The sequence below is a fragment of the Ambystoma mexicanum genome, chromosome 2q, assembly GCF_040938575.1.
Source record: "Ambystoma mexicanum isolate Mex_15411 chromosome 2q, UKY_AmexF1_1, whole genome shotgun sequence".
Classification (NCBI taxonomy): domain Eukaryota; kingdom Metazoa; phylum Chordata; class Amphibia; order Caudata; family Ambystomatidae; genus Ambystoma; species Ambystoma mexicanum.
In genome coordinates, this window is record NC_090924.1 from 107,783,614 (window position 1) to 107,806,715 (window position 23,102).

At 46.4% G+C, this 23,102-nt stretch overlaps 1 protein-coding gene across 3 annotated transcripts in view; it reads right to left on the minus strand.

Annotated features, from left to right (window-relative positions):
- LOC138569199 (histone-lysine N-methyltransferase 2D-like) overlaps positions 1-23,102 on the minus strand; it is a 538,746-nt gene that overhangs the window by 154,915 nt on the left and 360,729 nt on the right. For all 3 annotated transcript variants that reach the window (XM_069646961.1, XM_069646960.1, XM_069646962.1), the window contains one exon: positions 22,198-22,379. In XM_069646961.1, coding sequence (XP_069503062.1) covers positions 22,198-22,379 — 182 coding nt within the window. The remainder of the gene's footprint in view (positions 1-22,197; positions 22,380-23,102) is intronic.

Below are 23,102 nucleotides of genomic sequence, written 5' to 3' on the forward strand. Positions count from 1 at the left end.
CCTGCAGGAGTGCGTTCCTATGATACATTGAGAGATCATTTATCTCGTTACATGACTTAATTACAGTGTCTCAATTGATATTCCTGCAACAGAGGTAGTCAATCTCCCAGAATGCCTCTGGAGGAGTGAACACTCCTCTGGGAGCTCATCCGGATAAGGTGTATATTGACTACCTCCGTTACAGGAATATCAATTGAGACACTGTAATTAAGTCATGTAACGAGATAAATGATCTCTCAATGTATCATAGGAACGCACTCCTGCAGGACCCAAGTATCCTCGCTATAACGTACGTACCTATTGGCAACAATAATGTTTTTTGCTCTTAAACATGGCCGACAGCTGTGACAAGATGGAAATAGAGGTAGGACCACTAGGATTACTATAGTAACATCCTATATACAAAGGAAACGGTATGGCGACTCCTATCCTGGTAATCCGACGCGTGATGCGTGAATCTTGAAATTTTCAGGTAAGCCCTAAGGGGGCTATCTAGCCCACCCCTTAGCACACCAATCAGCTCAGGGTCCGCACTGCAGACGGCAATAGATCCCCCCCCCCCTACACGGGTGAAACCGCATTACTCTTTTCGTACCCTCATGGTTGTATACACGCCAACATGAACACCTAAGACAGAGCATGGTCACAATAATTTAAAGAACATGCACACACTTCAGGTAATCTAATACACCCTTAAATAATCGTGTTGGAGCACCGCGAAAACGAACGCATAGGCGGTAGAGGTAAACAATGCGACACTAAAACTAACCGGTACTAGCATGTAACCGTACTCGCGGACTGGTTATAATATATCTGTTTGAATCAATTGGCTGAAATGTCATAGTATACACAGATTTATTGATGCACAAAACAGACCTTTATGTCTTACCTCTACTTTTTAGAAGACAAATAGACTCTGATGGGACTCATTTGATAACCACGTTAATGTGTAGCTGACAAATAAGTTGATGGGTAAGCTTTTTGTACCCACTTGGGTTTCTCCGATTATACACTGAACATATCCCTGCAGTTTTATTTAGTATATATCGTCTAATTTGGATGTCTTTTCTCTCCTTTTTCTCCTATCCTCTTCTCCTCCTTATATTTTCAATTATTCTTCACCCCCACTTCCACCCTCTTCCAATGAAATCTCGACGACCGAATGGTATGTTTTAATTAGAATTGTCTTTTACTTACACAACTTTTTTAATTTATTTGATTTGCTGTTTTTGAATTCTATATGACTTTTAAGTAATGTTACGGGATGTGATCTAATTTATCATACAATGAATATTCCATTTGTGTCTTTTGTGTTTATGTTAATGGTGTAAAACATATGATTTCATAATAATTTTTTTTTGTGTTGCCCCAATTTGGGGGTTTTTGCTATATCGTCACGTTATGACATTTTGCACATCTTTAATTATACAATTTTGTGGCATCAAATAGACATTGCCCTGATCTGAGGAAGGCACAGGGATTGTGCCGAAACACGTGTCATCAAACAAAGGGCTATTAATAAATAATGTTTTCATTTTTTGGCAACAACTTCAAGTCTTTCAAATCTTATTGTGGCGCAGTAAACAGATGCGTGCAGCTTCCTTGATTACTGTTTCCGAGCTAGTCGCTGTTGAGACTTTAGATATCAACAAGATAGAACTGTCTTTTTCTCGTGCCTTGCTATACGCTCTTTCCAGCACTTTCTTGGGACAGCCTCTTTGTAAGAACTTTAAAGCCATGCTTCCGCACTCTTTATCAAAAGTTTCAAGTTGGGAACAGATGCGTCTTATCCGAATGAATTCGCCATAAGGTATGCTCCACTTCAGAGCTGTGGGGTGGTTACTTTTTGCGTGTAGGGGTGTGTTAGAACTGGTTGGTTTACGATAAAGTTCTGTCACTAATTCACCTTGTGCCACAGTAACAAGAATATCTAAGTAGACGATAGCAGTCTTGCTATGGGACTCAGTGAACTGTAGATCAAATTCATTAATGTTAAGTATTTTGACAAACTCCAACCATTCAGTAATAAACCCATCCCAGATGACAAAGAGGTCATCTATGTAATGTAACCAAAGTACAACCTTGTCTGTGTTGTGAGTATTTGTAGATGTCCAAACTTTAAACTTCTCCCACCAGCCCATAGTAAGATTGGCGTATGCAGGAGCAAAAGGCGTTACCATAGCTGTACCTTGCAACTGAGTCAAAAAGTTCTTATTGAACAAAAAGCTGTTATTTGTCAAGCATACGTTTATAATTTCCAGAATCATCTTGGTGTGTTCTAAATAGCTGAGTGATCTGGTTTTTAGAAAGTACTCGCATGATTTCAGGCCATCCATGTGCTTGATAGATGTGTAAAGAGAGACCACATCAAGTGTAGCTAATATATATATATATATAGTGCATAGGCTGACATCTACTGGAAGCCGCAGAGTATTACAGTTTGTTAGTTTGAAACTCGAAAATGGGCGTCGACACAGGGCGTGCCAGTAATACTATCCCTAGTGTGATGTCCACTGTACCCATGATCCCTCACGCGTGTAGAACCCTCAGATTGTATTTTTTCTGACATGAGGTAGCATGAGGAATAGTGCGAGTACAGATTATCCAAGCAGATAGATAGAAAGATAAGATGCACCTTCTCTCAGAGGGGAGGAAGAGCGGGTCGCATGTGAATCTAAGCAGATACAAGCATCAGAAATTTGATTACTAGTATCTGTCTTGGAATGAGTGTCAATGCAGTAGTGCTGAGTAAAAGTGTGAATAGAGCTCCATGTAGCTGCTTTGCAAATGGTGTCAAGGGGTACATTTGCAATGAAAGCCAGAGTGGCCCCAATGCCTCTTGTAGAGTGGGCTCTTGGCGTAAAAGGCAGTCTTTTCAGAAAGGGAGTAACATAACTGGATACAATTGACTATCCATTTGGAGATGGCACCTTTAGAGACGCCATCTCCTTCTCTGCCTGTAGCTACGGAGACAAACAGTTGGTCTGTTTTCCTTAGTGGTCTGGTCTTGTCTACAAAGTAGAGGACCGCTCTTCGCTCATCTAGAGTGTGTAGTTGCACCTCAGCAGAGCTTTTGAGTTCTTGGAAGAAGGCCGGAAGCTCGATGGACTGGTTAACGTGGAATTTAGAAATGAACTTAGGTGAGAACCTAGGGTGTGTTCGTAGAACCAGTTTATCCTTATGAACAGTAAATAAAGGATCCTGCATTGACATAGCATGAATTTCACTGACCTTTTTTATGGATGTAATGGCTACTAAGAAGGCAGTTTTATAGGTCAGGTGTTTGAGTCTGACTTTATGCATGGGTTCGAAGGGTGGGCCCATGAGTTTAGCAAGCACCACATTAAGGTCCCAACCAGGTGGTGGGTTTGAAATTGGAGGGTGGAGTCTCTTTACGCCTTCCATGAAGGCCTTAACCACTGGTACCTTCCACCACAAAACCTTGTTGTGGGAAGTGGTGTAGGCTGACAGCGCAGCCAGGTGTACCTTGAGTGAGTTAAATACCAGCCCTGCATCCAGCAAGTGGAGCATGTATGTGACAATATTGGAAGGAGTGCAATCAACCAAGTTGATTTGCTTATTGTGGCACCAGATAACAAATCTTTTACATTTATCAAAGTAACAGTGCCTCGTGTTAGGTTTCCTAGATTCCTTTAGGATGTCCATACATCTCTGTAGGAAGTTGAGATGTCCAAACTCTAGGACTTCAGGAGCCATGCTGCCAGGTTCATTGAGCTGGGTTGAGGATGCACTGTTTGACCTTGGTGCTGGGACAGTAGGTTGTACCAGCACGGCAGTCTGATTGGTTCGCACACTGCTAGTCTGCGTAGGTATGGGAACCACAATTGCCTCGCCCACATGGGAGCAACTAGGATGAGCGTCATCGATTCCCTATGCATCTTGTTGACCACCTTCCTCATGAGAGGGGTTGGTGGAAAAGCGTAGGCAAACATCCCTGACCAGTTGATTCACAGGGCGTTCCCCTTGGAGTCTGGCTGGGGGAACCTGGATGCGAATCCTGGGCATTGCCTGTTTTCGCTTGTGGCGAATAGGTCTGTAGTGGACAAACCCCACTGTGAGAAGATGTCTTCTACGACTTCTCTGAGTAGACACCATTCGTGTCCTCTTGGGAGGGGATCTCTGCTCAAAGCGCCCGCTAGCGAATTGAGATCCCCTGGAACATGTTGAGATGACAGGTAAATGTTCCGTCTCACTGCCCATTTCCAAATTGTCTGGGCAAGCTTGGACAGATTTGGCGAACGAGTCCCTCCCCGTTTGTTTAGGTAAAACATCACTGTTGTGCTGTCCGTCAGGATCTGCACTGACAGGTTCAATAGGTGGGGCTCGAACGCCTGAAGCGCTCTGAATACTACCAGAAGCTCTAGCAAATTGATATGATTCTTGGCTGTGTGAGACCAGAGACCCTGAGCTGTGTGGTGGAGGAGGTGTTCTCCCCGCCCTGACAAGGATGCGTCTGTATTGACTACAGCCTGTACTTCTGGATCTTAAAAGGGTTTCCCCTTTGACCGGTTCTCTCTTGTCCACCAGTGAAGACTTTGTACAAGTGTTGGCGAAACGACAACTAGATCGTCCCACTGACCACTTGTCTGAGACCACTGTTTGGCCAGCCATTCTTGCATGGGTCGCATGCGCAGGCGCGGGTGGGGGTCCAGGTAAATACATGACGCCATCATGCCTAGCAAACGCATCGCTTTGCGCACCCTTATCTGGCGACTGGGCTGATAGAGGAATTTGCAGTAGTAGATTTCAAATTCTTTCCTCTGATGGAAAGGCAACCCCTCTTGAGTGTTTAGGACAGCTCCTAGGAACTGTTTGGAGGTGCTTGGCACCAGGCTTGATTTTCTTCTCGTTTATGGAGAAACCCAATTTGAAGTGGAGGTTGAGCGTTCTTTGAATGTTTGATCTGCAAATTACTGGGGTCTCCCCCGTGATGAGCCAGTTGTCCAGGTAAGGGTACACTGGGATTGCCTCCCTGCATAGGTGTGCCGCCGCCACCGCCAGTACCTTGGTGAATACCCTTGGAGCCAAGGCTATACCGAAGGTCAGCACCTTGAACTGGTAGTGCTGACTGTCCACCTTGAAGCGCAAAAATCTTCTGTGCGCTGGGAACATGGAAATATGAAAATAGGCATCTTTCATGTCCAATGTTGCCATGTAATCCCCCTATTTTAGGAGGGGGGTTACCTCTTGGAGAGTAGTCATGCAAAACTTTTGGGGCTTGACATACTTGTTTGCAGGGCGTAAGTCTAATACTGGGCGCATTGTCAGATCTTTTTTTGGCACAAGGAAGTAAGTTGAATAAATACCCTTGTTTACCTGGTTACCCGGGACGAGTTCAATCGCGTCCTTTGCTAGAAGATTGAAGATCTCCTCGAGGAGGATCTTCTGGTGGTCTGAGGAATGTATCTTTTGACGTGGAGGGTGGTATCGGGGACGCTCGAGTAATTCTATGCAGTATCCTGCGGACACTGTGGACAGCACCCATCTGTCTGATGTGATCCCTTCCCAAGCTCCGGTGGAGTTGGTAATGCGTCCCCCTACTGGGGATGCGTGAGAAGGGACCATGAACACGGCGTCACTGTTTTGCGGGAGGCGTGCCGCCTCTGCTGGGGCTGCTCTACCCTTACCACAGCCCCTCTTGTTTCCTCTGCTGTAACTCTGGGTAGACTGCTGGTTGTTACCCCATGAAGTACCCTGCCCCTGTGAATAGTTGGAGCCTCTTGGTGAATTTTGGCCACGTGGGCGACGAAAATGACTATTGCCTCTTTGATTAGGGGGCTTGTTGGTCAACTGTCCCAGGGATTTCAGAGTCTCATTCTCATCTTTGCATTTTTTAATGCGTCCTCTACCGCTTTGCCAAACAGTAGATTAGGCTCCACCGGCATGTCGATTAGGGATGCTTGTGTCTCGGGTTTAAACCCTGACTGTCTTAACCAAGCATGCCTCTTAATGACAGTGCTCTCTGCTATTAGCCTGCCGGCGTTATCTGCGGCATCAAAGGTTGCCTTAAGGATGCAACCGGACACGGCTCTCCCCTCCGGTGCAACCTGGGCCAACTGGCCCTTTAAGGGTTCCGGTGCAGAGTCGATGAGGGCAGCTACTTGCTTCCACTGGTGGTAGTTGTAACTAGCCAGCAGAGTGGTGGAGTTGGCAATCCTTGCCTGGTAAGCGGAAGTGGAGGCCACCTTCCTTCCCAACCCGTAGATTTTCTTGCTCTCCTTGTCGGGGGGAGCATCAGATTATGATAGAGGCGTTCCCGCCCTCTTCCGGGTATTAGTAACTACCAGGGAGTCCGGCTTCAGTTGCCCCCTTATGTAAAGCGGGTCTGATTGGGCTGCCCTGAATAATTTCTCGACTCTGGGGTTTACTGCCCTGGTGAGGTTAGGAGTGAGAAGGGAAGGGTCAATTCTCCGTTGGATGGACTTGGAATTGGAATGGCTTGGGCAAGGGGTTTCTTTTCTCCCACTAGTTCCTCAGCAAAGTCCCTCCCCTCCTGTGCTCCCAGAGTGTCTATGCGGAAGTGCTCTGCCGCACTAGTCAAGACCTCATTTAGGAGAGGCTGTCTCTCGACTAAAGAGTCGGTAACTTGTGGTTCTTTGCTTACAGGGGAGTTTATTCTGTAGACTTCTGAGTCATCTTCCTCCTCATCTTAGTCCTCGCCGTCCCCTTAATAGTGCCCCCAGTTTGGTTGTCCAAAGTTACCAAGTCTGGATCCTCATCCTGTATCCTCACTATACTGGGTGTAAGGGTGGATGTAAAAAGGGCCTGAAGACAGACCTTGCGTTGGAGTCTCAAACCGAGGTTTCTTACCAGGGGGCTGCGGGTCCCTAGATCCTGAGGGACTAGCACCGTCAGGGGTATAGGTGTGGAAGTGTTCTGGGTTCTTGGAGTAGAAGTCAGCCAGGGAAGACATTCTCGTCATTACCCTGTCTATATCTTCACTGCTCCATTTTCTGGAGTTGGGAATGACAATTCCATGAGAGGGTTCCCCTTCTATTCCCATATCGTGAGGAGTATGAGGAACCAGTTTGGACTTAGGGGCAGGGACAGAGGTCTTGGACTTTTGCTTATCTGAAGACTTTTGGCTGTCCTTAAGTGTTTGTGGTGCAGAAGAAGAGAGAGATGGCTTCTTCCTCTGTTTACCCCCTTCCCCATGATTAGAAGAGTGTTTCCCTGGTGTTTTCACCTTCTCTGAGCTATCCGACACCTGGCGTCGAGATTCGGGGGTACAGTCTATTACTTTAGAGTGTGCACGTCGAGACTCGGAGGCAGACGCCGAATGGGCTGCCAGAGCCGACTTCTGGTTTGCGGGCTGGGGGTGGAGGTCGGATTAGTCTTCTGACGAGCGTACCTCCATGGCTTTGGTGAGTGAGGCAACTTTGGCAACTGTGGACGGTTGCCTGGTGTTGTGCGGTGATCTTGACCGAGAACGCCCAGAGGACACCGAATCGGTGAACCACTCTCTGCGTGCCTCTTTCCGATAACTCGACACGCGCATCGAGTATCGGTTGGACTTTGAGTGTTTAGGTGTAGAAGTGGTGTGGGTAGCGCTCGTGTAGCTGGGTGTGTTCCCCATAACTGCCCTGCCGGACAGACTTCTGAGGTCGGGGACTTGCGCTTAGGTGTCTTTTGACCCCTCGTTGCCCTCGCCGTCCGAAAGTACGGCGTCGCAGCCATCACTGAAGGTGCCCTCCGCTTCCATGGCCTTGCGTTGCCTGGCGTGGTGGGCCCAACGTTTGGTCGAGCGGTCCTTAAGTGTCTTAGCCTTGAACCGGCTACACGCTCTGCAGTTCGCCTCGGGGTAGTCCCTCGGCAAGCAGAGGTTACAGGTGGCGTGTTTGTCAACCCAAGGATACTTGCGGTTGCACTTGGGGCAGAATTTGAAAGGGGTACCCTCCATAAGCACCCTGTGGCAGCGGGCTTGTGGGTGTAGGAAAATATATACGAGTGTACAGTATGTTACCACCCCCACTCTCCCAACTTACAGGGCCGAGGCCAGCGGCCTTCCTAGGCCCAAAGTCCACTGTGCAGCTCTCGACGGTTGTTTCTTCTCCGGGCCGGCGTCGAACTTCGAACCTCGATGATTCGACGTGGGAGTGGAAGAAACGGGGAATAATTATTGATTTTTAGCAAAATATGGCTGAAAGCCAGGGAACTCAGCAGAATGCTTCCGTCAAGTATGGCGGGAAAAAAACAATCTGAGGGTCCTACACGAGTGAGGGATCATGGGTACAGGGGACGTCGCACTAGGGATAGTATTACTGGCACACCCTGTTTCGACGCCCATTTTCGAGTTTTGAAAAACAAACTGTAATACTCTGCAGCTTCCACTAGATGTCGGCCTATACACAGCATGTGATCTAAGCAGATTCTTCAAGCCTCAGAAATATATATATTGTTTGAATTTTCTATGAGACTATTTACCTGCAGACCCCCGTTCCTTAGTTCCTAGAGGGCCCTTTTCTCAGAGTCTGCATTCTCTGCACATCCTATTGCACGGGTGGGTTGCAAATCTTTAATAGTTAGTCTTTCCTTTATTTTCAAATACAATCTTATTTTTACAGAACCTTGATTGGACATTTCTTTAATTGTGGTACTTAGCATATTATCGTTTTAGATGATTCCATATTGGTTCACAACGTGAAGACCTGCCCATCCCACCTTAAGGAGCAAAGGGAGGCATGCCATTCACGTGTGACTTTTTTTAACCTTATGATTAAGATCACGCTGTTCCAGTAGAACTGTGGGCCTTCACAGACGTTTTTCAACCACTACTGATTCATGTACTCCAGGGAAGTAGTCATTTTCTCACAAATGCATTAGTGATTTACATGTTTAAATAGTCAGAACATTCGCTCCTTGAGACACGTATTGATCCTATTTCTTTGAAATCCAAATTCTTATTGAACAACAGTGGGCCAGAATACACCTATTCATTCAGTCTTTTGGTCCATCCATTACAGTTAGGTTTTCACATAGTATCGCACATTTTAATCTGTTTTTTTCCATTTATGCCCATTGTAGACAATAACAATTTACATTTAAGCGGCACAGGGTCGCACCAAGCTCACAAGGTGGAGTCCTAGTCTCCCCACCCCATCACCTCCACCCCACCCGCAAGTCCCTGTTCATGCCTCTACATTAAGAATGCCCTAGTTATGAAGCCTGTATAAACATATAAGCCTATAGAGAGCATGGCAGATCACTATGCAGGTCTATGGCATTTGGTGCCTATACTGTAGGGCAGCATATAATGCAACATGTTTGGTACAGCTTGAGGTCGTGCAAGGGCAATGGGGTTAACATTTTGTGCCATACCATGGAGAGAGTAGGGAGATGAACTTAGATTTCTTTGAAGTACAACTATCAGGAAATAAAATGGGTGCTTGGTGACATGCAGTGTACTGTGGTGAGATGAAACTCCACCACCTTTTATAAGAGTGTGGTGAGCCACTTGTTACTGGGTGGTCTGGCACTACCTGATTTGCCTCTTAGAGGGACCATGGAGTGGGACCTCTTGGCTCGCTCTTCCCTCTGATGTGGGATTTCCTGGCATTTTTACATTCTGTTGTGGCCAGAAAAGTTGGTGGGGCAATACAGGTTCCAGAATGGTCAGATTAAGATATTTACACAACCAACTGTAAATGCTTTCTATGATATAGCGCTGGAAGAATATGAAGAGCCGCAAGTGCAGTGAACCAGTACTGTGCAGTTAACTAACTGCATCCCTTTAACACAGAGGAATATTGAAAGAAAGTGGAACCTTGAGAGTTTGCAGCATGCAATGTGTGAAAACGAATTGAGCATGCAATGTGTGAAAACGAATTCTGAATACCAGCACCTAACACTCGACTATGAAATCCAGTGCAATAGTGCTTTTTGGGCATTCACCTTACAAGGAGAATCCCATCTTTATCAATACGAAATTGTCTAGAGCAACAATGAACAGATCAATGATATGTAACACACTTTGGAATTTAGAGTCACTGACAATAAGTGACATGTGCCAAACCCCTCCTGATGAGCCACCCCAATACGGTGGTGAAACATGGGTAGAGGAACTTTAGAGGAATCGCATAGGAACACATAACAATTTATTTTTTGTAATCAGAGGACACCCCTGAGGAGCTACGTTTGAGGAAATAAACCTTCTCCCTTGTACTAAATGGTAAATCTCAAGAGCTACCTTTTCTATGTACAAAGTGTTGAATGAGGAAAATTGATTTACCACAAGGCTAAACTCTAAAAAGTGTAGCACACTGCAACTTGGAATTCATTTCTATCTTAATGAAGATGCCACAACCCTACTTTAATAACCTAGAGCAGGCGCAGGAATTTGATTCCATGATCCATTGGCTGGGAAAACAAATTAGTCTGAAAGAATATTAAAAAAACACTGTACTTTTTGAGCACACAACACGCAAGCAAAACAGCAAACTGTCTGCTCCCAGGATGTCAAACACCTTGGAAAATTGCAATACCGTTGTCTGCACGCATTTGCAGCTACAACATGGCGTGGCCCACGTTTAAAGGCTTGGATACAACTGTTAAACAATTTGTGTCCCAATTAAGAGATGACCAAGCCAAAAGAGTAGGAAGGAAAAACCATTTAGGAAACACAGACCAAGCCACTCAAGCTAAGGACCAATCCTGGGACAGTTAAGAAAACCGGGCCCAGAACTATAACGAAATGGAAGCCAGAGGGAATGGAAACATGCAGTTATCCACTCCCCTAATACACAGGGAGACAACAATTTGGAAGGAAGAAGCTTGCTTACTGGCAATTGTGCCGAAGTTGCTCTGGCAAAGGTATGCCAGAGGTTCTATCTCAAGAGCTGTTGATACATGGAAGCAAGGGCCTAAGGACAAGTCCTATACACCAAATAAGACATCTGAAGGATTGCCTGAGGTTGGATCACTTTCAAGAAAAATCCAAGAGGAAGAAGAATTCCTGGTAGTAGGGTGAGAATATAGACTGACTGGAAAGAACACTGATATCCATTATTGTCAAGAGTATTTTAATCATAGAACAAAAAGTTTGGAGAAACCAAAGAACCAAGTGGCTATGCAGAGACCCAACAAGAGTGATGTGCTAAAGGAATAAAGAGGTTGTGGAATGACCTATAAGAAGCCGAAGAGAATCAAGAGTCGTGTCGAGACCTAGGAGTCTCAAGTCATGGAAAGACCCAAGAAGACTGAACCAGAGGTCATAAAGAGAAGTATGACAGAACCAGAGGTCATAGAGCAACTCGTTTGGTGTGCTGAGAGAACATGAGGCAAGAAGGAAATTGAAGTTCATGCAATAACTTGAAATACTGGTACTGTGAAAGAGAAACCTTAAAGGAGACCAAAGAGAGTTGGCCTAAACTTACAATATAACCTTGTGAAAGCGGACACAGTATTCAGCCCAAGAGAAGGGGCAATATCCACGGGCACACAGTTTCAAGTAAACCTGAACACCATTTGCTTGCTCACACTTAGAGGACAGCCAGACCCCATGCTATGGATCTCTTATGCACAGGCACCATCACAGTCTCAAAGCACCTCAGCCAAAAAACATCTATGTTCACGCTCTACAAAACTTGCTAAAGTCACAAAGAGGGAAGGATACATCCACCCTACCCAAATGCATCCCTCCGCTGAAACCAACAGGCTGGAAGGATGCAGCATATTTCAATGTTGCATCAAATAGCTTTTACACCAGCAAAGGCACACAGACGCAGTAAAAATGACGTGCCATGCTTTGAGCCCTTCTCTGACACCTGCACAGGACAATCAACATGATCCACATAGAAAGTATTCCAAACATGTACTCCTTCCATCCAGACTAACCTAAAATATCCAACTAAGCCAACAGCACTACTACACCAGACCAGTGGCAAATGTAAATTACGGAAAATGCCTATTGACATTGTATTCCAGGAACCACCATCATATGCCCATCCCATAAACCTATATTATTTCCAGGTATTGGTATGATGTTCTTAACTGATCGTCCAGTTATTGCTATGACATGCCCACTTTCAGAGTATTTGCATCGTATGCACAGGTACTCCCTTTAAGCCAGGGTATACATTTTCAAGTACAGGCTAGTAGCCAGCTATGAAAAGGTACTCAACCCCTCTGTTCTCCACATGCACACAGCACATTTCTTACTCGCCAGGAGTCCATTATCACTCACAAAGGGCTGGGGGCAAGTTCACATTTTGAGGCCTGAGCTAGATGAACAAGTTACTTCTTACCTTGTAACGTTCTTTCGACGGGATGTTCCTCCGACGTATTCCTCATCTTAGATATATATCCTTCCAGCTCTGCTGGCCTCGGAAAATTTTTTCTCTAGAGGGCGCTGCGCGTCGACGTCCCTCGAGCCGATGTCCCTCGACAGCCGCCGTATCGACGCTCGACGTCATCCTGCCTATAAAGGCCGCGCGCAGCGTCCGTTGCTCAGTTCCGTTTTGTAGCCCACAGTATTACTGTCTGGACTAGACTAATCACCCTGAAGGAGCGTAAGCTGCAACAACAAGGGAAGTAGAACTGCTGGGATGGATGGGAGGGTCGATGAGGAATACGTCGGAGGAACATTCCGTCGAAAGAACGTTACAAGGTAAGAAGTAACTTGTTCTTTGAAGGGATTGTGTCCTCCGACGTATTCCTCATCTTAGATAGGCTCCCATAGCAGTATTCTATATTCAGAGGAGGGAGTACTGACTTCATGCTGTCTTCTATTGATGAATAGAATGCAGTACAGCCCTTCCAAACCTAGTCTCTTGACTGGAGGAGGAATCCAGATTGTAAAAACGTGTAAAGGTATGGACAGACGACCATGTAGCGGCTGCACATATGTCTTTAACCGGCACGCCTCTTTTGAGGGCCGATGAAGCTGCAATACCTCTGGTCGAATGAGCCCTAAGGTTTTGAGGGGGCTCTTTCCCTGCCAGTTTATAACATTCCAGAATGGCTAGAATGATCCATCTGGATATGGTCTGCTTAGTTATTGGTAACCCCAGCTTGTGACCTGCGTAACCTACAAACAGCTGGTCTGCCTGTCTTATCCTGGCTAGTCTACTAATGTAAAAACTTAAAACCCTCCTAGGGTCTAGTCTGTGTAACCTCTCTTCCTCTTTCCCCGGGTGAGGAGGAGGATAGAAAGGTGGTAGGGTAATCTTCTGAGTGATATGGAATTCAGAAACCACCTTTAGGAGGAAATTAGGCTTCACTTGCAGGACAACTTTGTCTTTGTGAAAGATTGTATGAGGCGGTTTACAAGAAAGAGCTTGTAATTCGCTCACCCTTCTAGCAGATGTAAGTGCTATTAATAAAACAGTTTTAAGGGTAAGGAATCTTAACGAACAAGAATGGAGAGGTTCGAAAGGTGTACCCATCAGGAAAGTTAGGACTAAGTTTAAATCCCATAGGGGAACTTGGAATGGTCTTGGGGGATAAACATTGGTTAACCCCTTTAGAAACTGTATTACCAAGGGTAATTTGAAATAGGATGGTTCTTCCGCAGTACGCTTAAAGATAGATAGCGCTGCGAGATAGCCCTTAATGGTGCCAACTTGAAGGCCTGAATTTGCCAAATATAGTAGGAAGGACAAAACCATTGGTGTACCACATGAAAATGGGTCGATATTCTGTTCTCTACACCAGCTGCAAAATCTGTTCCAACGGCAGCGGTATAAAGACTTTGTTGCTGGCCTCCTTGCCGAAAGCAACACCTCCATAACATCATCAGGGAGGTCCCAATCCTTGTACCTCAGCCGTTCAGAAGCCAAGCGTGAAGGTTGAGGGTTTTGATGTCTGGATGGAGAACCTGACCTCCCTTCTGTGAGAGAAGGTTCTCTCTTAGAGGAAGTCGAATTGGAGGGCAGATGGACAAGTCTAGAAGGTCCGGGTACCACGTTCTCCTGGCCCAATCCGGGGCAATTAGGATCATGGTTCTCCGGAATCTTCTCAACCTCCTGATCATTTGAGGAATGACAGGGACCGGTGGGAACGCGTACAGAAGCGGAAACTCCCAGTCCACTATGAACGCGTCTCCCAGAGCTCCTCTCGGAGGAAATTCCCTTGAGCAGAACAGGTCGCATTTCCTGTTTAGGCTGGTGGCGAACAGATCTACCTGAGGGGTTCCCCAAAGGGCGAAGATCTCTTGAAGGACTTCCTGAGCTAGCTCCCACTCGTGGGAGACTGTGTTCTGCCTGCTCAGAGCGTCCGCTGTCAAGTTCTTCTCTCCGGCTAGGTGAACTGCCGATAGAGAGATTCCTTCTTGGATTGCCCAAAACCAGAGCTGCATCGCCTCTCTGCACAGGGGTAGTGATCCTACGCCTCCTCTTTTGTTGAGGTAATGCATGGCCACCGTGTTGTCCGTCATTATCAGGACGTTCTTCCCTTGTACAGCTGGCAGGAAAGCCTTCAACGCAAGTCTGATGGCTCTCAGCTCTAACAGGTTGATGTGTAGTCTGGACTCCGATGGAGACCAACGACCGCTGATGGTCAAGTCGTTGGCGTGGGCTCCCCACCCCGTGAGTGAGGCATCCGTGACTACTGTTATCTCCGGCCAGGGTTGCCAAAACTGTTCTCCTTTCAGAATGTTCTCCTGACAGGCCCACCACTGAAGGTCTCGAGCCACCCTGCCGGGAACCTGAAGAAGATCTGTCATTCTCCCTGAGAATTGTGACCACTGAGTCCTCAGTGCCCACTGGAGGGATCTCATTCTCAGGCGAGCCTCTGGCACAAGGAAAATGCAGGATGGCATGAGGCCTAGCAACCTCAAAAAGTCGAAGGCTGGGAGACGTTGGGCATGCTGGAACTTGGTAACCATCTGTAGAATATCTTGAGCCCTCACCTCTGGTGGCGAGGCTTTTCCCAGGGAAGTATCCAGGATCGCTCCTATGAACTGGAGTCTCTGCGATGGTATCATTTGTGACTTCTTTAAATTGAGGGAGAAGCCCAGTCTGTGAAGGAAATGGCACACGTGATTTAGCTGGATCTGAGCTTGCTCCGGAGAAACAGCCCTGATCAGCCAATCATCCAGGTAGGGGTAGACGTGAATCCCTTCCCTCCTTAGACTTGCAGCCACTACCGACATTAACTTGGTGAAGACCCTCGGGGCGGAGGTCAGCCCAAATGGCAGTACTCGAAATTGATAGTGAGAGTTGCCAATTGCGAACCTCAGGTATTTCCTGTGTTTGAGATGGATAGGCACATGGAAATAAGCGTCCTGAAGGTCCAGAGACACCAAACAGTCCTGAAACTGAAGGGCCTGGAGGATCTGAGAAAGAGTGACCATCTTGAATTTGTCTTTTCTGAGGAATTTGTTCAATTCTCGCAAGTCCAAGATGGGTCTCAGTCCTCCGTCTTTCTTCGGAATGAGAAAGTAAGAGGAGTACCAGCCCTTGTCCCTCTCCGCTACAGGTACCGGTTCTATGGCACCTTTCTCTAGCAGGTCCAAAATTTCCTGCAAGAGGAGCGGATCTGGAGCTTTCTGAGAGCTGATCCCCGGTGGATGACTCTGAGGTATACGTAGGAAAGGCAAGCAGTAACCTTGGGCGACTGTTTCCAATGCCCAAGCATCTGACGTGATAGCCTGCCATACCGTCAGATGTTGAGTCAACCTGCCTCCTACAGGTGTTCTGTGAGGGGAGTCCTCAGAGTGGTTTTGGGGCGGCTGATGCAGATGCCGATGGTAAAGAGGCACCTGCTGTTGCTGCGGCTTTAGAATATCTACCCCGTCCACCTCGGGTAGTTCTTCTTTGACCCCTTTGAGCCGGTCGTCCTCTACCTCTTCCGAATGCGGAGTAGAAGCGAAAGGACTTGCCCCTCGCAGAGGTTCCTGTGGGACGAAAAGGAGTCTGACGGATTGCAGCTCCTAGGGATTTTGCTGCAGCTTTTGAAGTTTGCAGTTTCTCTAAACTGTCATCCGCCTTTTTCCCGAACAAAGAAGAGCCATCGAATGGCATGTTCAAGAGCCTGGCTTGCACATCTGGGGCAAAACCCGACTTTCTCAACCAAGCGAATCTCCTGGTTGATGTACTTGCCGCCATTGCTCTGCTGATACTGTCAGCCGAATCAATGCCCGTCTGGAGGGATTCGCACATAGCGTCTTTACCGTCCTGTATAATATTCAGGAACGCATCCCTTTCTTCTCCCTCCGGGATGCAGTCAGCCGCTGTAGAAGCACACTCCCAAAGTGCATGGCTGAACCTAGCAAGGGTGCAAGTAGCATTAGCAGACTTTAACGCCATGCTACATGCTGAAAAGACTTTCTTTGCCATAGCATCATATTTTTTATCGTCCCTGTCCTGTGGGACTGTAGGATAAGCCGTCTTGACATCGGTAGAGGATGCTGCTTGTACCACCAGACTTTCTGGGGATGGATGTTTAGACAAAAACTCTGTGTCTGTGGAAGATACCCTGTACTTTGCAGACAGTTTTTTATTTACTGCTGGTATTACATCTGGGGTTTCCCAGTTTGTCATGATCTTTCTCTGAAGCGCTTTATGAAAGGGCACCACAGGATCCTCTTGTGGGCCTTTGTCAAGAATATCTGTGAGGTCATCTTGCTGGAAAGATTGTGAAGGTGCAGACCACCCCATGAACTCTGTAATCCTGGCCATTAAGGCTCTGTAGGGGGTTTCAGCATGCTCCCCCGGGTCTGGCTTAGCAAAATCCACCTCAGGGGAAGTGTCTAACCCACTTGCCTCATGTAAAGAATCATGAAGATCCTTTAATCTCCGCTCTTCAGAGGAAATTTCCTCTCTAATTGGGGTTACAGGTCCTTGTAACTCAAAAGTGTCTTGTTCAGACAAATCACCCTCTTCTAAAATTGAGGATATAGTTCTCAATTGTTCTGAACTCATAAAGGGAGTAAATCCCATTTCCAAGGCAGAGGGTGCCGAACTTGCCATTATTGGCCTCGAAAACGTCGATGTCGTTGACGCCGACGTCGAAGGCTTCGAGCGTGGCGTCGAAAACAGAGGTGGAGGCCTCGAGGACCTCGACAGAATTGGAATTCTACTCGACAATATCGACGCCATCGACGTCGAGGGCCTGGGGATAGTCACTGGATGTGTGGTCACCGTGACTTTTCTTGGCGTCGACGCCGGTGTCGAGTCGACAGACCCGTGTGTCGAAGGTCCCCTCGACAACGGCGCCGAAGACATCGACCTCGACGGGACCTTCATCGACGGCGTCGACGGAACCTTCGAGGAAGGTTTGGAGGTCATAGTCCTGCTCGAGGGTTCGAAACGCGCTCGAGAGGTTTCTTTCGCCGGGTACTGCGACTCGCGGCGTTTCTGACCTTTGGGTCTTTCGGCCAGAGCATCGCTCTCGGCAGTCTTCGAGGGGGTCGAGGCAGCTTTCTCGAAGACGCTCATCATATTCTTTCGGAATTCCTCCCATTCAGCCCGGGAACTATGTTTCGTGGGGCAAGGGATTCTTTTTGGCGAAACAGAGGAAGAGGAAGACGGAGAAGGGGAAATTCGACGCCTCCTCTTCGAGTGCTTCGATCTCGAGGAGTGATGAGACCCACTCCGAGACCTGGAGCGCGAATGGTGACGAGGAGACGAATGTCTCGACTTCGTCGACGAAGAAGAAGCTTTAAAAGTCTTACCTTTCTCCAGCTTCCCCCTACGCTCCTTCAGGGCCTTAGCTGTCATGGACATACGGTCCTCGCATTCCGAACAATGGTGTTCAGCTCCCAAGCACCACAGACAATTTCTGTGAGGATGGGTCAACGACATCTTTTTCCCACAATCTCGACATTTTTTGAAGCCGGATCGAGGAGTTGTCGGTTCCGACGAGGAAGCCATCGAGTATGGATCGAATAACTCGAGGTAAATAGGATTAATCTGACTAAGAACTGAGCAACGGTATTCCGAGGCACCGAGTAAGCGCGGAAAAACAGAACTGAGCAACGGACGCTGCGCGCGGCCTTTATAGGCAGGATGACGTCGAGCGTCGATACGGCGGCTGTCGAGGGACGTCGACGCGCAGCGCCCTCTAGAGAAAAAAATTTCCGAGGCCAGCAGAGCTGGAAGGATATATATCTAAGATGAGGAATACGTCGGAAGACACAATCCCTTCGAAACTGTCATTCTATGCTCAGATACAAACAGCACTTGTCAGGATGTTACATGATGTGTAAGGCTCCCAGTTTCCAGTTTTTACTGATTTTTACACGGAGATGAAAATCGCCCTACTTCCTTACAGTATTTATTTTTTGTTACATGGAGAGAAAAAAACGGAAATTGAGTTCTATGGCTTGGCTCTCAGCTTAAAAATGAATTTGTTTCCCTTTCAAGTTGTTTTAATGGATGGAGAGAGAGATGTTGCTCAGGGCAGCAGCAATAGAAGGCTGAAGGAACGTGAGCATTCCATTACAGGCATCAAAGCACTACATTATTTGTTTGTATTATGCGGCAAAATACTAGTTGCAACTTAATTTTTACAGAGCAAAAAATAAATGTGCATAAACACTGACAAACCGACCAAAAAATAAATACGTATCAATGAAGACAGAAAAGTTCATAAATAAATGAAACCTGGAGACTTAATCATCTGCTTAAATACTTAAATCCCTCGTAGTGGCATCCTATATACCAAGTAAAGACCACAATGTTCTAGGTAGTGAATGCCCAACTATTGCCAATATCTGCATTTAGTGTCATCGTATAACTAGATGCTCTCATCATTTATTACATATTGTCATTGTTTCCTAGGTAACCCCATCATTTGGATTATTTATGCATTTGTGTAATTGTATCGATGTAAACTTTGTGGCAGCATGCCGAAAAACAGCAAACAAACAAGCCCATAATTTACCTGAAGTTGCCATTTTATGACCAGGTTTTCCCATGATATGCTATGCTTTTATGCCAAGGCACCCCAGTCGGTTTCCAAGTACTGGCACCTTGCATCAGCTATTGTCATCATATGCCGAGGTAGGCCCCTTCACTAGCACAGTGCCAGCCGACAGCCTCCGACTTCTCTTCTCTGCAGATGGGGCTTCCTGGGACTGATCAGCAATGGCACACCAGTCTCTTGCAAGCAGAAACCGATGACCATGGCAAGGGAGGGGCTTGGAATCGTTTCCTTCTCTCCCCATGAACCTGCACGAAGTGAACAGGCTGGGTGGGGAAAGAAGAGAGGATCAGGAACCTCTGGAGTGTGTGGCCTGCCAGAGAGTTCCGCCAGCAGGAGATCATGGCGCGTAGCTCCTTCTCCTGTCATCTACCAACTTTCAAAGGACCCTTTTTCTTCTGCTGCCAATGGCCTGGAGGTGTTTGGCAGAAAGGGTAACACTGCAACCACATGACAAAACCACTACGTCATACGCCAGTCCAGCACTCACTTGTATGTAAAGGGACTTCTAATCTGTCCACACTTTTCATGATTCCCGTTTCCACAAAAGCAACACTAAAACACAGTATTCAAGGCACCAAGTGCAGAGGACAAGCAAAAAACCAACTAGCACATGGTCTACAGAATCCCTCAGCACTCCTACTCCTATACTACTAGTCTCGATACATTTGGTCCATGAATTGTGCAACTCTGTTCTAACTAGAATTTCATATTTCATCATAATTTCCAAGTGTTCTGCTGAAACACAATTATAATCCAACGTAGCCAGACTATTTTGACTGGACTGTCCGAAAGTCTCCAATCTTTATTAGCACATTATGGGTTAGCATCAAATTATTTAATTCTCTCCTGTGGACTGCAAAAAAACAAACTGTACTCAAGAGCTGAAAGAAAAACACATTTACTGTACTGTAGTCTTTTTTTTGTATGACCATTTCTGTGCACTATTGTCCAGAACAAAATTGACAAATATTGGCAGAAGATTGGGTAAACTGCTCCATTAATTGCAAACCCTGAAGGGCTTCGTACTGTGACAGGGTCGGAGATCTGTTAAGAGGGGATGGGGACCCCTTTCAGTCTGGGGCAGGAGGCCTACCATGGTTTTTTCCAGACCCAATCCTCTCCCAGAGGCGAAGTGTGGGAGTTGAGAGGGCCTCAGTCTCAATCCCTTCTACGTGTGCCTGAATGACAAATAAGTACCACCTTTTCTTGGCCAGTACCTGTACTGCACAATGCTAGTGAAGTATCTTGGTGTGGTAAAGACACAGGCAGGAAACTCAGGAACCACACCAGAGCCAGGATTATCAAAAGGTAAAGTCTTCTTTATTGTTTCAGTTACAGTGGGAAAATAAGATAGGAGATGAGGTGATGTGCTTCTGCTATCCTTGGCTCTCTCCCTGCCAGTCCCCCAACCGTCTTTTCCGGAACCCTTACACTCACCCCATTCCAGGCCTCGCACCAACATTCCAAGCTCCACTGCTCACTCACATAGACACACATAGTAGATGTTAAGCTAGGATACTACAGCTGGCCAGTCTCTTGATTTCTCCCATAGGACTACGTCACCCAGAAGACTGACGGTGGAGAGAGCGAACAACCCAACCAGGACAGAGGCACCGAGTGCCACCCGGTCTCACACTCAGCTTACCTTCACAAAAGTGGCATGGAGTGGTCCGCATATCAAGGCAGCAGCCCAAACGCACTGCGCAACGAACTGCAGCCTTACTCTTACCTTCAGCAGGCCTGCGTAGTGATCCCTATAACAAACCGGAAGTTCAGACACTCCTTTACAAACTGGAACATTGATTGTGTTAAGATCGGGTCGCCATTCCCAAACACCAGCGGACCCAAAACTAAAAAGGGGCTGGGCTTAAAGCCCATGATAGAGGTCTTTTCTTACCTGTAGTCCCACCCCTGTGGAGAAAAAAATGTAGCAATTGGATGGGGGAACCATCTGAGGGAGAGGAGGGTCAACTAACACGTGGGAGTAGGGAGCATAAAAAGGGACACAGGAAACAAAAAGGTTTGGGTGAGATCAAGGAAGGAGAAGGAGGACCAAGAGACCAAGCAGAGGAAGGACGGTACAGAGTAGTCTGGGTCAGATAGCTGAAGGAGCATGCAAGGTGAGGTTTTGTGCAAGGTGAGTGAGTGAGACTATTGGAAGGAAATTAGAAGGTCAATGGGAGTGAATAGGAAGTTCTCTTGGAGCATGAAAGGGGATTGACTGTAGGAGAAGGTGTGCGTGTGTGTAGTGTAGTAGTGCGGAGAGGGGGAGAAGTATAGTGGGGAGGGTAGTTGTATGGAGAGGGGGCATAGTAGAGTGCTCAGGGGAGAGTAGCAGTGTGGAGATGTGAAAAATAGTAGTGTGGAGAAAGGAAGAGTAGTAGTGGTGGTAGAGAGTGAAGGAGTAGGGAGAGAACAAAGGGGAAGAGCAAGAGGGGGAGAAGGAAAACGCTAAGTAGAAGGAAGGGAGGAAATACCAGGGCAAGAAGTCTAAGAGCCTGCAAGTAAAGGACCGAGTAAGATCGGAAAGTGTTTGAAATGCTCCTCTTTTGGTATTATTTTTGTGTGACCTAGGTTAGGATTCACCTAGATTGTTCACTGAGGAACAGAGAGGGAGTTTGATCTTAGGCCATCACGACGATCCAGACATTTGTAGACAATAGGGGTTACTGACCCTACAAATAAGGGGTGTATCAGCCACTTTCACTCCCTAAAAATAGGCAAATACTGCCAAAAAATAAAAAGAGGGAGTAAAAATAATCCCACTAAAATATAGCAAACAGACACGTAGAACCTTGTGCCCCTGTTTTTACTCACAGAGCTCAATGGATAGGTTTGGACCAGTAGTGCATCTAGTACCAGTGGAAGAAACTACCATTATTACTGGCTTACCGGAAGAAGTAAACATGTATCTTTTAAGGTGCAAAGAAATAATTATTACAATAACATTTCCATTATTGAGTTAAAATATATTTTTGCTCGCTTATAAAAATACTTCCATTTAGAATTAGAATGACAATTGTACTCCCTAAAAATCATTTTACTCCCAACTTTTAAAAATAGGGCGTAAAACACTCCTACTTCCAAATCTGATCTGCACCACTGGGGTTACCAAACATCCTGGGGTTGAGGGATCTCTTTGCTAGGCAGGGAACCGCCCAGGGCAGACGAAAGCGAGAGGGGAGGAGCTCTTAGTGAGCCCATTCACAATTAGCTCAATAAAAATCCTGGAACTTTCATTGAGAGTTGGTGTGTTCTTGAGGCCACCTGTGACAATACCCACAAACCTTACCTGCCAAAAAAGCTTCTTACTTTTTTCTGGAGATGAATCGCTCGGTCCACAATCTTCTTCCTCACAATTAGGGCAGGGTTCCTTGGTGGGATGAATGGCATCCTTCCCCGGCCATTCAGTTGCTGCTGGTTAACAGTCATGACAGAAGGTGGGCGGCTGGCAGATATGGGCGGCTGGCTAGCAGTTATTACAGGGCAGTCACCTATACGAAAAGGAACCAAGTGGATACACAACATTAAGGAGCTAACCAGTGAGAATTATTGCTGGTGGGAAAAGTTCCCCACAATGTTAACCTACAAAATAAATAATTGTTTGACTGTGCAGATGGAAGGAAAGTATGCAAGTAGGCGATATCAAGGGATAAAACATGGGCAGCAGAGAGAGACTGTCCTAAGAAATGTATTGGAAGATGAATGTTTCAACTTGGTTTCTCCAGTTTCCACCTCCAAGACTGGCACGCAAGGGTTGAGAACTATTCACCTGAGGCACTATCATGATATATAACATTTCTTCTCTGGCACTTTTGAAGGGACATGCAAAAAAGAGACAATGGTTTAGACACCATTTTATCCGAAGAACAGCCATGGGGTTCAGTCAGCAAGAAGAGGAATAAAGACTATTTATGAAGCATACGCCATAAAATGCATGTACCATGAATTATTTGGGTTACTATCCAACTCAAATGTACTCCCTTTCTCATTGACCCTGCAGCCTAGAAGGTAATTGAGCAGTTGATGATCCCCTGAATTCCATTATTCACTTTCCATCTCAAAATGGGACATGACTCAAACAATAATATTACATCTCTAGAACTCTTTAAGGTCAGGTCAAGGGGTGAAAGGCTGTCCTTAAAATCAGTATTTATCTGACCCTCCCAACAGTCTAATAGGAACAAAGTGTCTCTTAATTGGATTACTGTTCACTT